This window comes from Hemibagrus wyckioides, linkage group LG26 (genome assembly GCF_019097595.1).
Source record: "Hemibagrus wyckioides isolate EC202008001 linkage group LG26, SWU_Hwy_1.0, whole genome shotgun sequence".
Taxonomy (NCBI): Eukaryota; Metazoa; Chordata; class Actinopteri; order Siluriformes; family Bagridae; genus Hemibagrus; species Hemibagrus wyckioides.
The window spans coordinates 707,813-726,572 of NC_080735.1; the positions used below are offsets into that span (position 1 = coordinate 707,813).

The 18,760-nt window shown below is 44.9% G+C and overlaps 1 protein-coding gene across 1 annotated transcript in view; it reads left to right on the top strand.

Moving 5' to 3' along the window:
• lratb.1 (lecithin retinol acyltransferase b, tandem duplicate 1) overlaps nucleotides 1-18,760 on the top strand; it is a 46,953-nt gene that overhangs the window by 8,242 nt on the left and 19,951 nt on the right. Inside the window, exons 2-18 of the mRNA XM_058380215.1 lie at nucleotides 7,031-7,131; nucleotides 8,234-8,303; nucleotides 8,751-8,881; nucleotides 9,125-9,213; nucleotides 10,809-10,908; nucleotides 11,119-11,162; nucleotides 11,419-11,496; nucleotides 11,813-12,009; nucleotides 12,208-12,272; nucleotides 13,596-13,702; nucleotides 13,965-14,067; nucleotides 14,361-14,460; nucleotides 14,558-14,597; nucleotides 14,683-14,734; nucleotides 15,437-15,551; nucleotides 17,441-17,524; nucleotides 18,484-18,607. Of these exons, the coding sequence (XP_058236198.1) occupies nucleotides 7,031-7,131; nucleotides 8,234-8,303; nucleotides 8,751-8,881; nucleotides 9,125-9,213; nucleotides 10,809-10,908; nucleotides 11,119-11,162; nucleotides 11,419-11,496; nucleotides 11,813-12,009; nucleotides 12,208-12,272; nucleotides 13,596-13,702; nucleotides 13,965-14,067; nucleotides 14,361-14,460; nucleotides 14,558-14,597; nucleotides 14,683-14,734; nucleotides 15,437-15,551; nucleotides 17,441-17,524; nucleotides 18,484-18,607 (1,600 nt within the window). The remainder of the gene's footprint in view (nucleotides 1-7,030; nucleotides 7,132-8,233; nucleotides 8,304-8,750; nucleotides 8,882-9,124; nucleotides 9,214-10,808; nucleotides 10,909-11,118; nucleotides 11,163-11,418; nucleotides 11,497-11,812; nucleotides 12,010-12,207; nucleotides 12,273-13,595; nucleotides 13,703-13,964; nucleotides 14,068-14,360; nucleotides 14,461-14,557; nucleotides 14,598-14,682; nucleotides 14,735-15,436; nucleotides 15,552-17,440; nucleotides 17,525-18,483; nucleotides 18,608-18,760) is intronic.

Sequence of the window (18,760 nt, forward strand, 5' to 3'; positions counted from 1 at the left end):
CTACTGCAGGTAACAACAACAACACACACACACCAACACTGCTACTGCATGTAACAACAACAACACACACACACACCAACACTGCTACTGCAGGTAACAACAACAACACACACACACCAACACTGCTACTGCAGGTAACAACAACAACACACACACACACACCAACACTGCTACTGCAGGTAACAACAACAACACACACACACACACCAACACTGCTACTGCAGGTAACAACAACAACAACAACAACACACACACACCAACACTGCTACTGCAGGTAACAACAACAACACACACACACACCAACACTGCTACTGCAGGTAACAACAAAAACACACACACACACACCAACACTGCTACTGCAGGTAACAACAACAACAACACACACACACACACCAACACTGCTACTGCAGGTAACAACAACACACACACACACACCAACACTGCTACTGCAGGTAACAACAAAAACACACACACACACACCAACACTGCTACTGCAGGTAACAACAACAACAACAACACACACACACACACACCAACACTGCTACTGCAGGTAACAACAACAACAACAACACACACACACACACACCAACACTGCTACTGCAGGTAACAACAACAACAACAACACACACACACACACACCAACACTGCTACTGCAGGTAACAACAACAACAACAACACACACACACACACACCAACACTGCTACTGCAGGTAACAACAACAACAACAACACACACACACACACACCAACACTGCTACTGCAGGTAACAACAACAACACACACACACACACACACACACCAACACTGCTACTGCAGGTAACAACAACAACACACACACACACACACCAACACTGCTACTGCAGGTAACAACAACACACACACACACACACCAACACTGCTACTGCAGGTAACAACAACAACACACACACACACACACACACACCAACACTGCTACTGCAGGTAACAACAACACACACACACACACACACACACCAACACTGCTACTGCAGGTAACAACAAAAACACACACACACACACCAACACTGCTACTGCAGGTAACAACAACAACACACACACACACACACACCAACACTGCTACTGCAGGTAACAACAACAACAACAACACACACACACACACACCAACACTGCTACTGCAGGTAACAACAAAAACACACACACGCACACACCAACACTGCTACTGCAGGTAACAACAACAACACACACACACACACACACACACCAACACTGCTACTGCAGGTAACAACAACAACACACACACACCAACACTGCTACTGCAGGTAACAACAACAACACACACACACACACACCAACACTGCTACTGCAGGTAACAACAACACACACACACACACACACACACCAACACTGCTACTGCAGGTAACAACAACACACACACACACACACACACCAACACTGCTACTGCAGGTAACAACAACAACACACACACACCAACACTGCTACTGCAGGTAACAACAACAACACACACACACCAACACTGCTACTGCATGTAACAACAACAACACACACACACACACACACCAACACTGCTACTGCAGGTAACAACAACAACACACACACACCAACACTGCTACTGCAGGTAACAACAACAACACACACACACACACCAACACTGCTACTGCAGGTAACAACAACACACACACACACACCAACACTGCTACTGCAGGTAACAACAACACACACACACACACCAACACTGCTACTGCAGGTAACAACAACAACACACACACACCAACACTGCTACTGCAGGTAACAACAACAACACACACACACCAACACTGCTACTGCATGTAACAACAACAACACACACACACACACACACCAACACTGCTACTGCAGGTAACAACAACAACACACACACACCAACACTGCTACTGCAGGTAACAACAACAACACACACACACACACCAACACTGCTACTGCAGGTAACAACAACAACACACACACACACACCAACACTGCTACTGCAGGTAACAACAACAACAACACACACACACACACACCAACACTGCTACTGCAGGTAACAACAACAACACACACACACACACCAACACTGCTACTGCAGGTAACAACAACACACACACACACACACACACCAACACTGCTACTGCAGGTAACAACAACAACACACACACACACACCAACACTGCTACTGCAGGTAACAACAACACACACACACACACCAACACTGCTACTGCAGGTAACAACAACACACACACACACACCAACACTGCTACTGCAGGTAACAACAACAACAACAACACACACACACACCAACACTGCTACTGCAGGTAACAACAACAACAACAACACACACACACACCAACACTGCTACTGCAGGTAACAACAACAACAACAACACACACACACACACACCAACACTGCTACTGCAGGTAACAACAACAACACACACACACACACACCAACACTGCTACTGCAGGTAACAACAACACACACACACACACACACACCAACACTGCTACTGCAGGTAACAACAACAACACACACACACACACACACCAACACTGCTACTGCAGGTAACAACAACACACACACACACACACACACCAACACTGCTACTGCAGGTAACAACAAAAACACACACACACACACCAACACTGCTACTGCAGGTAACAACAACAACACACACACACACACACACCAACACTGCTACTGCAGGTAACAACAACAACAACAACACACACACACACACCAACACTGCTACTGCAGGTAACAACAACAACACACACACACCAACACTGCTACTGCAGGTAACAACAACAACACACACACACCAACACTGCTACTGCAGGTAACAACAACACACACACACACACACACCAACACTGCTACTGCAGGTAACAACAACAACACACACACACCAACACTGCTACTGCAGGTAACAACAACAACAACAACACACACACACACACACACACACCAACACTGCTACTGCAGGTAACAACAACAACACACACACACCAACACTGCTACTGCAGGTAACAACAACAACACACACACACACACACCAACACTGCTACTGCAGGTAACAACAACAACACACACACACACACACACCAACACTGCTACTGCAGGTAACAACAACACACACACACACACACACACACACCAACACTGCTACTGCAGGTAACAACAACAACACACACACACACACACCAACACTGCTACTGCAGGTAACAACAACAACACACACACACACACACCAACACTGCTACTGCAGGTAACAACATCAACACACACACACACACACACCAACACTGCTACTGCAGGTAACAACAACAACACACACACACCAACACTGCTACTGCAGGTAACAACAACAACAACAACACACACACACACACACACACCAACACTGCTACTGCAGGTAACAACAACAACACACACACACCAACACTGCTACTGCAGGTAACAACAACAACACACACACACACACACCAACACTGCTACTGCAGGTAACAACAACAACACACACACACACACACACCAACACTGCTACTGCAGGTAACAACAACAACACACACACACACACACACACACCAACACTGCTACTGCAGGTAACAACAACAACACACACACACACACACCAACACTGCTACTGCAGGTAACAACAACAACAACAACAACACACACACACACACCAACACTGCTACTGCAGGTAACAACAACAACACACACACACCAACACTGCTACTGCAGGTAACAACAACAACACACACACACACACACACCAACACTGCTACTGCAGGTAACAACAACAACACACACACACACACACACCAACACTGCTACTGCAGGTAACAACAACAACACACACACACACACACACACACCAACACTGCTACTGCAGGTAACAACAACACACACACACACACACACCAACACTGCTACTGCAGGTAACAACAACAACAACACACACACACCAACACTGCTACTGCAGGTAACAACAACAACACACACACACCAACACTGCTACTGCAGGTAACAACAACAACACACACACACACACACCAACACTGCTACTGCAGGTAACAACAACACACACACACACACACACACACACACCAACACTGCTACTGCAGGTAACAACAACAACACACACACACCAACACTGCTACTGCAGGTAACAACAACAACACACACACACACACACCAACACTGCTACTGCAGGTAACAACAACAACACACACACACACACACCAACACTGCTACTGCAGGTAACAACAACAACACACACACACACACACACCAACACTGCTACTGCAGGTAACAACAACACACACACACACACACACACCAACACTGCTACTGCAGGTAACAACAAAAACACACACACACACACCAACACTGCTACTGCAGGTAACAACAACAACACACACACACACACACACCAACACTGCTACTGCAGGTAACAACAACAACAACACACACACACACACACACACCAACACTGCTACTGCAGGTAACAACAAAAACACACACACACACACACACCAACACTGCTACTGCAGGTAACAACAAAAACACACACACACACACACACACACACACACCAACACTGCTACTGCAGGTAACAACAACAACACACACACACACCAACACTGCTACTGCAGGTAACAACAAAAACACACACACACACACACACACACACACCAACACTGCTACTGCAGGTAACAACAACAACAACACACACACACACACACCAACACTGCTACTGCAGGTAACAACAACAACAACAACACACACACACCAACACTGCTACTGCAGGTAACAACAACAACAACACACACACACACACACCAACACTGCTACTGCAGGTAACAACAACAACAACAACACACACAAACCAACACTGCTACTGCAGGTAACAACAACAACACACACACACACACATCAACACTGCTACTGCAGGTAACAACAACAACAACAACACACACACACACCAACACTGCTACTGCAGGTAACAACAAAAACACACACACACACACACATCAACACTGCTACTGCAGGTAACAACAAAAACACACACACACACACACACACCAACACTGCTACTGCAGGTAACAACAACAACAACAACACACACACACACCAACACTGCTACTGCAGGTAACAACAACAACACACACACACCAACACTGCTACTGCAGGTAACAACAACAACAACACACACACACACAAACCAACACTGCTACTGCAGGTAACAACAAAAACACACACACACCAACACTGCTACTGCAGGTAACAACAACAACAACAACAACAACAACACACACACACCAACACTGCTACTGCAGGTAACAACAACAACACACACACACACCAACACTGCTACTGCAGGTAACAACAAAAACACACACACACACACCAACACTGCTACTGCAGGTAACAACAACAACACACACACACACCAACACTGCTACTGCAGGTAACAACAAAAACACACACACACACACCAACACTGCTACTGCAGGTAACAACAACAACACACACACACACACCAACACTGCTACTGCAGGTAACAACAAAAACACACACACACACCAACACTGCTACTGCAGGTAACAACAACAACACACACACACACCAACACTGCTACTGCAGGTAACAACAAAAACACACACACACACACCAACACTGCTACTGCAGGTAACAACAACAACAACAACACACACACACACACCAACACTGCTACTGCAGGTAACAACAACAACAACACACACACACACCAACACTGCTACTGCAGGTAACAACAACAACACACACACACACACACACCAACACTGCTACTGCAGGTAACAACAACAACACACACACACACACACACCAACACTGCTACTGCAGGTAACAACAACAACACACACACACACACACACCAACACTGCTACTGCAGGTAACAACAACAACACACACACACACACACACCAACACTGCTACTGCAGGTAACAACAACACACACACACACACACACACCAACACTGCTACTGCAGGTAACAACAACACACACACACACACACACACCAACACTGCTACTGCAGGTAACAACAACAACACACACACACACACACCAACACTGCTACTGCAGGTAACAACAACAACAACAACACACACACACACACACCAACACTGCTACTGCAGGTAACAACAACAACAACAACAACAACACACACACACACCAACACTGCTACTGCAGGTAACAACAACACACACACACACACACCAACACTGCTACTGCAGGTAACAACAACACACACACACACACACACCAACACTGCTACTGCAGGTAACAACAACACACACACACACACACCAACACTGCTACTGCAGGTAACAACAACACACACACACACACACACACACCAACACTGCTACTGCAGGTAACAACAACACACACACACACACACACACCAACACTGCTACTGCAGGTAACAACAACACACACACACACACACACACACCAACACTGCTACTGCAGGTAACAACAACACACACACACACACACACACACCAACACTGCTACTGCAGGTAACAACAACACACACACACACACACACACACCAACACTGCTACTGCAGGTAACAACAACACACACACACACACACACCAACACTGCTACTGCAGGTAACAACAACACACACACACACACACACACACCAACACTGCTACTGCAGGTAACAACAACACACACACACACACACACACACACCAACACTGCTACTGCAGGTAACAACAACACACACACACACACCAACACTGCTACTGCAGGTAACAACAACACACACACACACACACACCAACACTGCTACTGCAGGTAACAACAACACACACACACACACCAACAAGTTTCAGTTAATCTGCTTCCTGAGCCTCTTCTCTCTCTCACACACACACACACACACACACTATAAATCAGTGCATACTCTAGTGTATTATGATGTAAGTGTGATGTTCTTCCTGGTCGTGTTCCTCTGCAGTTCCTCAGCTGATCCATGGAGGGAAGCTGGACTTTCTAGTGTTTGATTATCTGTCAGAGATCACCATGTCGCTCCTCACAGCAGCTAAAGCCAAGACTCCTGTAAGTGTTTACACTCTCTGAACCGTGTGTGTGTGTAAAACTGTGTGTGTCAGTGTGTGTGTGTGTGTGTGTGTAATATATATATGTGTACTGTTGAAAATGACATCTGTCATAGAAATGTTAATGTTGTCTACACAAAGACCATGTCTGATCTCACACATGAAGATGTTTTTGTCGTGTCTGATCTCACACATGAAGATGTTTTTGTCGTGTCTGATCTCACACATGAAGATGTTTTTGTCGTGTCTGATCTCACACATGAAGATGTTTTTGTCGTGTCTGATCTCACACATGATGTTTTTGTCGTGTCTGATCACACACATGATGTTTTTGTCGTGTCTGATCACACACATGATGTTTGTCGTGTCTGATCACACACATGATGTTTTTGTCGTGTCTGATCTCACACATGATGTTTTTGTCGTGTCTGATCACACACATGATGTTTTTGTCGTGTCTGATCTCACACATGATGTTTTTGTCGTGTCTGATCACACACATGATGTTTTTGTCGTGTCTGATCACACACATGATGATGTTTTTGTCGTGTCTGATCACACACATGATGTTTTTGTCGTGTCTGATCACACACATGATGATGTTTTTGTCGTGTCTGATCACACACATGATGTTTTTGTCGTGTCTGATCACACACATGATGTTTGTCGTGTCTGATCACACACATGATGTTTTTGTCGTGTCTGATCTCACACATGATGTTTTTGTCGTGTCTGATCTCACACATGATGTTTTTGTCGTGTCTGATCTCACACATGATGTTTTTGTCGTGTCTGATCTCACACATGATGTTTTTGTCGTGTCTGATCACACACATGAAGATGTTTTTGTCGTGTCTGATCTCACACATGATGTTTTTGTCGTGTCTGATCACACACATGAAGATGTTTTTGTCGTGTCTGATCACACACATGAAGATGTTTTTGTCGTGTCTGATCCAGTCAGTTTGCTGTATATTTTTCAGTCCTCAACTCGGACCTAGCTGATTGATATCAGGAGTGTTCTGATCAGACCTGGTCATGCTTCCTCACTTCACACACGTTTGATCAGCTGTAACTCACATGTGATTTCTGATCTCTTCCAGAGTATGGGATACGCTCCGGATTTTGTTCTTGCTGCCATTTCTCCATTTATTAAAGAAATCAGCCAAAAAGGTAGGAGTGGACAGTGGAGGGTGGACAGTGCAGAGTGGACAGTGCTTTATTTATCTACAGGAGTGAGAGCTCTGGGAATTAAATCTGATGTCAGACTTCAGAGCAGTCACACCCTCAAAATATTAATATAAAAACATCACATACTTTAACAAGATCAGGATTCTCTATTGAGGAACATGTAGTTTAGTCTGAAACCAAATTAGCCCCAGTTTATCAGCTTACTGTAGGCTAATTTTAATCAAAATACATAAATAAAATCAATTGTGAAAAATAATTTGAACATCCAAATTAAAATGCTGTTAAGAGAAAGATTGAGAAAGAAGAAACACAAACACACACGTGCACACACACACACTCACTTGATATTACTGCAGGTTTTTTTAACACACTGGATTAAAGCGTGTGTGTGTGTGTGTGTGTGTGTGTGTGTGTGTGTGTGTTGAACAGGTATTCGTGTGGTCAGTAACGCCGGTGGTGTGAATCCTCTCGCGTGTGCCACTGCTATACAGGAAGTAGTGCAGGAAGCTGGGCTCAGTTTGAAGGTTGCCGTGGTAACTGGTGATGATCTCATGCCACAGGTGAGAAGAAGTACCTGCAGCTCTGAGGAGACGGTGTCTTTCTGTGTAGGAGTTTTCTGCATTAGACCAGCCCCCCCCCCCCCCCCCCCCACACACAGAGGCTTTAACTCTTGTTGTGTGTGTCTGCTGCAGGACACTGGAGCTCAGTGAATTTAAGACTTGCCTTTAACTTTGAGGGGTTTTACCTGAAACCAGGTGAATGCTGTAGGAGTTACAGCACTGTTCGTGTTTTTCTCTCTTTAGAAAGACTCTCTGAATATGTTGAAGATGGCCGATACACAAGAAACAAAACCACTTCCCAACACCGTACACAGTATGAACGCATACCTGGGGTGAGAGAATTTCTCAGAGATGATGTTTAGTGTTTATATTTAACTCTCTTCAAATCCCCTCATATCACGAACCATGAAGCTCTGGATTGCACATCTCCAAAAACATGCTGAAACGAGTTCACCAGCACCACCATCACTACCACCAGCACCTCCACCAGCACTACCACCATCACAAGCATCACCACTAGCATCACCATTACCACCACCATCACTAGCATCACCATTACCACCATCACCATTACCACCACCATCACTAGCATCACCATTACCACCATCACTAGCATCACCATTACCACCACCATCACTAGCATCACCATTACCACCATCACTAGCATCACCATTACCACCACCATCACTAGCATCACCATTACCACCACCATCACTAGCATCACCATTACCACCACCATCACTAGCATCACCATTACCACCACCATCACTAGCATCACCACCACCATCACTAGCATCACCATTACCACCATCACCATTACCACCACCATCACTAGCATCACCACCACCATCACAAGCATCACCACCACCACTAGCATCACCATCACCCTTACCACCACCACCACTAGCATCACCACCACCACTAGCATCACCACCACCACTAGCATCAAAATCACCCTTACCACCACCACCACTAGCATCACCATTACCACTGTCACCATTACTACCACCACCACAAGCATCACCATCACCCTTACCACCACCATCACAAACATCACCACCACCACAAGCATCACCATCACCCTTACCACCACCATCACAAACATCACCACCACCACTAGCATCACCATCACCCTTACCACCACCATCACAAACATCACCACCACCACTAGCATCACCATCACCCTTACCACCACCACCACTAGCATCACCACCACCACTAGCATCACCATCACAAGCATCACCACCACCACTAGCATCACCACCACCACTAGCATCACCACCACCATCACAAGCATCACCACCACCACTAGCATCACCATCACCCTTACCACCACCACCACTAGCACCACCATCACCCTTACCACCACCACCACTAGCATCACCACTAGCATCACCATTACCACTGTCACCATTACTACCACCACCACAAGCACCACCATCACCCTTACCACCACCACCACTAGCACCACCATCACCCTTACCACCACCACCACTAGCACCACCACCACCCTTACCACCACCACCACTAGCATCACCACCACCACCACTAGCATCACCACCACCCTTACCACCACCACCACTAGCATCACCACCACCACTAGCATCACCATCACCCTTACCACCACCATCACAAGCATCACCACCACCACTAGCATCACCACCACCACTAGCATCACCATCACCCTTACCACCACCACCACTAGCATCACCATTACCACCACCACTCTCACAGTCCACCTTCACCTCCACCCAGCTCATGGTTCTACTCACTGTGTAACAACCCCCCCCCCCCCCAAAAATATGAACTGGACTTCATCACTGTTCCTGATTGAAAGAAATATAAATCCCACATGCAGAACATAATGAAAAATGATGTAATGAAAAACGATGTGATGGAACCTAATCTCATCCTCTGCTTGCTGCAGTGCGCTCCCCATAAAGCGCTGTTTGGATCTCGGGGCTGATATCGTGGTCACTGGCCGCTGTGTGGACAGTGCAGTGGTGCTCGGACCCCTGATGCATTCAGTATGGTTTGGTCATGATGTTTCTTTACTTCTACACATTACGGCACTATAAACTTAGCTGCTGTGTGGATCTGTGGTCTTCTCCATTTCATTCTAAAATATTGTACTGTTTGTACATCATCTATAGAACATTTCTCACATAAAGTGTTTTTTTTTTTTTTGGCGTGTGTGTGGCGTGTGTGTGGCGTGTGTGTGGCGTGTATTGTGACAGTTTGGCTGGAATCAGAATAACTTTGACCTCTTGGCTGCTGGAAGGTGAAAACCCAGGACAGTCTTTACTTTCATACACTTTATTATAAATATTATAGATAAGTCTTATTTAAAGTTCTGCATCTAAACAGAGAAGGATTCAATTTAAGGTGAATTAAGAAGTATCCAGTGAACTGACCCTAGATTAGCTTTAATACACCGTTCTGGTCAGGTGTTCAGATGTGTTGGTGGTCTCTGATGTTTTATTATCAGATGACCGGACAGTGTTGGTGAGTAACACACGTGTCTGTGTTTGCTTTAGTCTGGCAGGTCACCTGATCGAGTGTGGAGCCCAAGTGACCGGTGGCATTTTCACTGACTGGCACACGGTTCCTGACTGGTACGAGGTCACCTGGTGACACTGGTGTTTGTTGACTTTTCCTTAAGCGCCCCTTAGCTCTAACTCACACTGTATTAAACACACACACACACACATCAGTTTACATATTTATTGCCACCGTCACTCAACTTTTAGCTATTTATAATCTATTTATTTATTTGTTTTGCAAAGGAAAATATAGACAAAAGAGAAGTAAGATTTTAAAATGAAAAGTAAAATGAGAGTGATGTTCTGCTCATGTGTTCATTAAACACTGAAATATAAAGAGGTAATAGAAACAGTGCTGTGTGTTCCTCTGTGTTTCTGCCTTGTGTAGGGATAACATGGGGTTCCCCGTGATCGAGTGTTCCTCTGATGGCTCCTTCACACTCTCCAAACCTCCCAGAACTGGAGGCCGGGTGTCCTTTGGGACAGTAGCAGAACAGTTAGTGTATGAAATAGGAGATCCACGTCATTACCTGCTGCCTGATGTCACGTGTGACTTCTCTCACGTCACCATTACTGAGGTTCCAGGTGAGGAGAATGTTGAAGACTCTTCATGGGTTCATTCTGGGATCTTAATTTAGAACTCTTCCCATCAATAATTAATTAATAAGTGTATTTATCCTGGGCTTTGGTCAGAAACATTTCCTAAAGAATGTTAACTCTGTACTTTCACTGTGTGTAACTGTGAAATCTGGAGTTTGTAGTAATAATCATTAATAACTGAAGGTGTGGATGGAGGAGCAGTGAAAGTGGGTGGAGCCAAAGGATCACCTCCGTCAGGTGACTACAAGGTAACACTTCCAATAATAATGAAGAAAATCAATAAATAATAAGAAAAAAATAAATACTGTGAATCCAGCAGCAGCGATCATCAGGGATTAGTGAGTCAGTGGGTTAGTGTGTTAGCGAGTCAGTGTGTTAGCGAGTCAGTGAGTTAGCGAATTAGTGAGTTAGCGAGTCAGTGGGTTAGTGAGTTAGCGAGTCAGTGGGTTAGTGAGTTAGCGAGTCAGTGGGTTAGTGAGTTAGCGAGTCAGTGGGTTAGTGAGTTAGCGAGTTAGTGAGTTAGCGAGTCAGTGGGTTAATGAGTTAGCGAGTCAGTGAGTTAGCGAGTCAGTGTGTTAGTGAGTTAGCTCTCTGTCTCTCTCCCTCTCTCTGTCTCTCCCTCTCTCCCTCTCTCTCTCTGTCTCTCTTCCTTTCTCCCTCTCTCCCTCTCTCTGTCTCTGTCTCTCTTCCTTTCTCCCTCTCTGTCTCTCTCCCTCTCTCTGTCTCTGTCTCTCTTCCTTTCTCCCTCTCTCTCTGTCTCTGTCTCTCTTCCTTTCTCCCTCTCTGTCTCTCTCCCTCTCTCTGTCTCTGTCTCTCTTCCTTTCTCCCTCTCTCTCTGTCTCTCTCTCTTCCTTTCTCCCTCTCTGTCTCTCTCCCTCTCTCTGTCTGTCTCTCTTCCTTTCTCCCTCTCTGTCTCTCTCTCTCTCCCTCTCCCTCTCTCTCCCTCTCTCTCTCTCTCTCTCCCTCTCTGTCTCTCCCCCTCTCTCTCTCTGTCTCTCTCCCTCTCTCTGTCTCTCCCTCTCCCTCTCTCTCTGTCTCTGTCTCTCTTCCTCTCTCCCTCTCTCTCCCTCTCCCTCTCTCCCTCTCCCTCTCTCTCTGACTCTGACTCTGTCTCTCTCTCTCTCTCTCCCTCTCCCTCTCTCTCTCTCTCTCTCTCTCTCTCTCTCTCTCCCTCTCTCTCTCCTTCTCCCTCTCTGTCTCTCTCTCCCTCTCTCTCTCCTTCTCCCTCTCTGTCTCTCTCTCTCTGTGTCTCTCGCTCTCTTTCTGTCTCTCTCTGTCTCTCTCCCTCTCTCTCTCTCTGCCTGTCTGTCTCTCTCCCTCTCTCTCTCTGTCTCTCTCGCTCTCTTTCTCTTTCTCTCTCTCTCTCTCTCTCTCTCTCTCTCTGTCCCCCACCCCCCTCTCAGGTCTGCTGTTTTTTTTGTGATAGTATAATAACAGGAAGTTCCAGAAGCTGCTTCCCTCTGAAGATGAAGATGAAGATCAGCATCACCTGGAAGTGTTGAGGATCAGTTTTAACTTCAGATCATCAGAATTCTGTAGTTTTAACGTTCTTCTGTAATTCTCTTCCTCAGGTCTGTGCCACGTACATGGACGGGTTCAGAGCCACGGCCGTTTGTCCAGTAGTCGGCCCTGGAGCGGCTCAGAAGGCCAGAAGGACCGCGGAGAGCATTCTCAAACGGTTTGTATTATTAATCATCAAACAAACAGATCAGAGATCAGATCATCTCAGAGATAAGCAGAACTTAAAGATTTTTATACAGTTACTGCTGACAGGAATGTTTTTATCAATTCTATAAATGAAATCTTCTGTTCCTAATCTTCTCCATCTGGAGCCCAGATCAGGAGTGTGTCCTGACTGATCACCGTACTCTACCTCTGTCTAACGTGTGTAAGGTTTCTACTGTTGTTTTCAAGACATGAGCTGTGGATGTTCTCTGTAGGACCAGGAGAATGTTCAGACAGCTGGGACTGGATGATTACACTGATGTGAACGTCCAGGTTCTGGGGGCTGAGGATACCTACGGACCACACGCAGTCATCACCGTAGGTTCATCTTCACACACATTTACTCTTCGTGGTAGTGATGTTACACTTCACTCTCACATTACCTGAGTAAAGCCAGCTAGCTGCACTAGTCACTCGTCCACTCTCGTCCAGACTGCTCTGGGAATTACAGGGGCCGGATTTTTGATTTGCTGCTTTACCACAATGTGGCTAATGTGTGAGTGAGAACGTTTCAGCTACGTGTTGTGATGCTTGATCTCCACAATGTTCTCCTCGTATGAATCCCATTATTAAATCTGGACTCGAGTGAATCATTAATATATCTTGTGCAGGACCTTCGGGAAGCGGTGCTGTGGATGGCTGTCCATCACAAGCAGAAGAAAGCTCTTGAGTTTTTCTCCAGGGAAGTGGCTCCAGCAGGAACCGGCATGGGTATGTCTACTGTTCTGTGATGCCTTCGTGTGTGTGTGTGTGTGTGTGTGCTGCAGAGCTCGGACATCGAGCTGATGTTTTTGTGTGAACCCCACAGCTCCTGGCCTAACAGCAATCGTAGGAGGCAGACCTCGAGTGTGAGTATTTATATAGAATTATAAATGCATTCAATTGTTGATGGACCTGCAGTGCAGAATGAGTCTGTGTCCACTCCACATCCAGGTCTCCTGTACTGAAGCCTTTTTTCTTCCTGCACCCTAAAGCAGACCTGCAGGTGAAGCTCACTGACCTTACATTCTCTAACAGATGATGAAGTTTTCATTTTTCAGTGTTATGGTCTGAAAATGTGGTCCATGTTACTGGAGTGTCAGTGTTTACGGTTCAGACGTAGCGTGTATGATCTCAGAGATACGTAAAACATCAGAAACTCCCTGAAGCTGAAAGGATACAAGACGAGAAGGACGGTCCTGCTTCTGGGAGAGTTTCCTCTGTTTATGTGTGAAGACTTTATTATTAGTCAGTAGATAACATGTGGACTGTGGTCTCTTCAGAGGGTAAAAAATGGAGGAAAACAGAACTCTGTTTTAGTTTATTGTTATTATTGTGATTTTCACACATCTGATTAAACTGCAGCCACATCTGGACACGCTACAGAGATTAGCATCTTTTTTCCCTTGGTGTATGCTAGGAATTTCTGGTTATCATTTCTGTGTTTTTTTTAATAAATGCGTACAGCCATTGATGTAGCTGGGCCTGGGCCCGGGTCTGGGTCTGGGTCTGGGTCTGGGTCTGGAGTTTAATTACCCACAGTGTGTGTATTTGACCTGTCCACTGATCCTGACCATCAGGAGCATGTGCAGGACAAAGCGTGGTGTGGACAGAAGGAGAGTCCGGCTGCTTCACAGTACAGTCAGTAGTTTGTGTTTCTTCACCTGCTGATAAACTGGACCTTTCACTGACATGTGACTGATTTTAGGTGAACATCTATCTGAATGGAGAGCTGATGGAGACGTTCAGAGAGACAGAGTGTTCTTCACCTGAAGGACTTTACTCTTCCTCTCAGCTCCTGGAGCAAAATTACATCCCTACAGGTTCGTGTGATCTGAATAGAAATGTTCTGTGAAATTATGCATTCATGTGATCTTACACCAGTTTCCCTGTTCTGGGAACATGAGGGACTGAACTGGTTTCCAGCAGAACTAAACCAGTCCGGCTTTCCAGAAACATAAGCACACACACTCTTTAAAAGCTTTATACATTCACGTCCTAATGTCAGAATAAAGGATGCAGCGTTAAAAAGGTGGAATGTTTTTAAACACGGACACGAAGAGAAGCTCCACTGAGGCCGGCCTTTATAGAGGTCAGTGTTCGGAGCTCAAAGCACAAGACCAGCCACGTAAAGACGCTTATATAAGAACACTGTTCATTCTGCTGAGCTCATTCTACACACTCTGTTTCCCAGGAGGCTTTTGTGTGTGTGTGTGTGTGTGTGTGTGTGTGTGCGCATGCTTAAGCCAGTGAAAAACAAACTTTTCAGTGTTTTTTTGGCACGAGGTCATGAGCACTCCATCCTTCAGTCTCTGTGTGCTTCAGTTTATTGGGCAGCAGGACGGAGCAAGAGATGACCAGAGCCTTTCATTAGAGAATACATTTATGACCTGTTCAACACAGCACATCTGTACACTCTCATTCTCACACACACACACACACACACACACAGTGAAATCAACTTAATCATGACACAACTAAATTTGTAGAAGGTTTTAATATAATTAAAATAGCTTAATAACTTTGAATAATAGCTTTGAATTATTTGTTCTTTTTTAACTGAAGAACTAACCAGAGAACTAATAAAGAACTAACCAGAGAACTAATAAAGAACTAACCAGAGAACTAATAAAGAACTAACCAGAGAACTAATAAAGAACTAACCAGAGAACTAACCAGAGAACTAATAAAGAACTAACCAGAGAACTAATAAAGAACTAACCAGAGAACTAATAAAGAACTAACCAGAGAACTAACCAGAGAACTAATAAAGAACTAACCAGAGAACTAATAAAGAACTAACCAGAGAACTAATAAAGAACTAACCAGAGAACTAACCAGAGAACTAATAAAGAACTAACCAGAGAACTAATAAAGAACTAACCAGAGAACTAATAAAGAACTAACCAGAGAACTCAGCCAGCCTCTGAGAAAGAGACACAAGTGTATTGTAGAGTTTCCTTCACTGTGTGGTTATATAAAAACTCTGGTCAGTTGTCAGGACAGCAAATGAAATGCAAAACCCTTTCATTACTACTCACACACACACACACGCACACACTCACACATACACACTCACACACACACACTCACACACACTCACACATTCACACACACACGCACATACACATACACACTCACACACATACACATTCACACACACACACGCACATACACACACTAAGTAACTGTTCTGCTGTTGTCTCTCACACCACTAACTCACAGTTTTGTTTCCTGAACATGTTTAATTCCTGCAGAGTTTTATCCTGGTTTTTGGCTCAGATCAGCTTTATGTTCAAACTCTTTCTGAAGTTTCTAATGTTTATTTGTTTATTGAGAGTTATTCATTGTTGTTTATGATGAAACAGTGATAAATAATTCCACCATAAATCTGATCAGGACAGGAAGCAGGAAGTGTCCACTGTGTTTCTGTGGTGGTCATCAGCAGCCTGAGCAGTGACTGGGTCCAGAGTGTGTGTGTGTGTGTGTGTGTGTGTGTGTGTGTGTGTGTGTGTGTGTGGTTATTTTCAGTTAACATTCACTGTTCATATAAACACAAACATTTTTTATATGAACAGTGAGTGTGAACTGTAAATAACCACACACACACACACACACACACACAGGTGTTACACACTGCCCTGGTGTTGGGTAGCAGTGGGTGTATGTGTGTGTGTATATGAAGCATGCTGTGGTCTGTGATGTTCCTCAGATCTTCCCAGCGGTCCTCACACCTACAGACTTGAAGACTTGGCTTTTACACGAAGTGGAGATAAAGGAGACTCTGCGAATATCGGTGAGATGTTCCTCAGACTCCACCTTCACGTCTTTTTATTTACTGGACATGAATTCACGTGTTTTTTAGATTAGCGGTCAGTTTGCTGATGTAGTTTAGTTTAAAATGTAATTTAATCTCACTTTGATTTATGCTGCTATAAATGAAAATCTTTTACAGTAAATTCTGCATTCTTTTATTCAAGATGTCCAGTGAAATGTCCAGAGTTAAACATATACATTTTTTTTGATGAATTAGAGTGGAGACTGAGAGCCAGACCTTCTCGTCCAGAATCAGTGCCTGACCTCACAAATGCACTTCTCTAGGAATGGTCAAAAATTCCCATAAACACACTCCTAAACCTTGTGGAAATCCTTCCCAGAAGAATTGAAGCTGTTATAGCTGCAAAGGGTGGGATAACTCCATATTACATTCATGTGCATGGAAAGGCAGACGTCCCAGTGTTGGTCTGGCTCACAGTCTCCACTCTAATTCGTCCCAAAGGTGTTCTATGGGGTTGAGGTGCAGGCCAGTCAAGTTCCTCCACACCAAACTCACTCATCCATGTCTTTATGGACCTTGCTTTGGTCACTGGTGTACAGTCATGTTGGAACAGGAAGGGGTCATCCCCAAACTGTTCCCACAAAGAGCATGAAATTGTCCAAAATGTCTTGGTATGAAGCTGAAGCATTAAGAGTTCCTTTCACTGGAACTAAGGGGCGGAGCCCAACCCCTGAAAAACACCTGAATTCAATGATCTGGAGGGGTGTCCCAATACTTTTGGCTATACAGCGTACTTCATGATCATCTGAGAGACTCTTCTGTATTTCCCTGCAGTGTTTAGTGTTAATGTCACTGTACCGGTCTCTCTACACAGTAAACAGGTAGACTGTGTAAGTGCTGAGGTGTGTAGGCTGTGGGTGAGGATATAAATAAACCGAATGAACGACACCTTGATGATTTGATTTCGTCTGTTTCAGGAGTTATAGCGAGACATCCACTCTACTTTCCGTACCTGAAGAAGTTTTTGACCGCTGAAGTGGTGGAGAAATTCTTTCAGCACCTGATTAAGAAGGACGCCGGTGATCTGCCCTCTGTGACCCGGTGAGAGGAACAGGGTGGTGTGTCTTGTCACCATGAACACACACCTCAACATTACACTTCATTATTAATATTCTATCTGATATCAGTTTCATAACTTTAATAACAATAACGTAAAACTGTGTTAACAGAAAAACACGAAAAATGAACAATCAC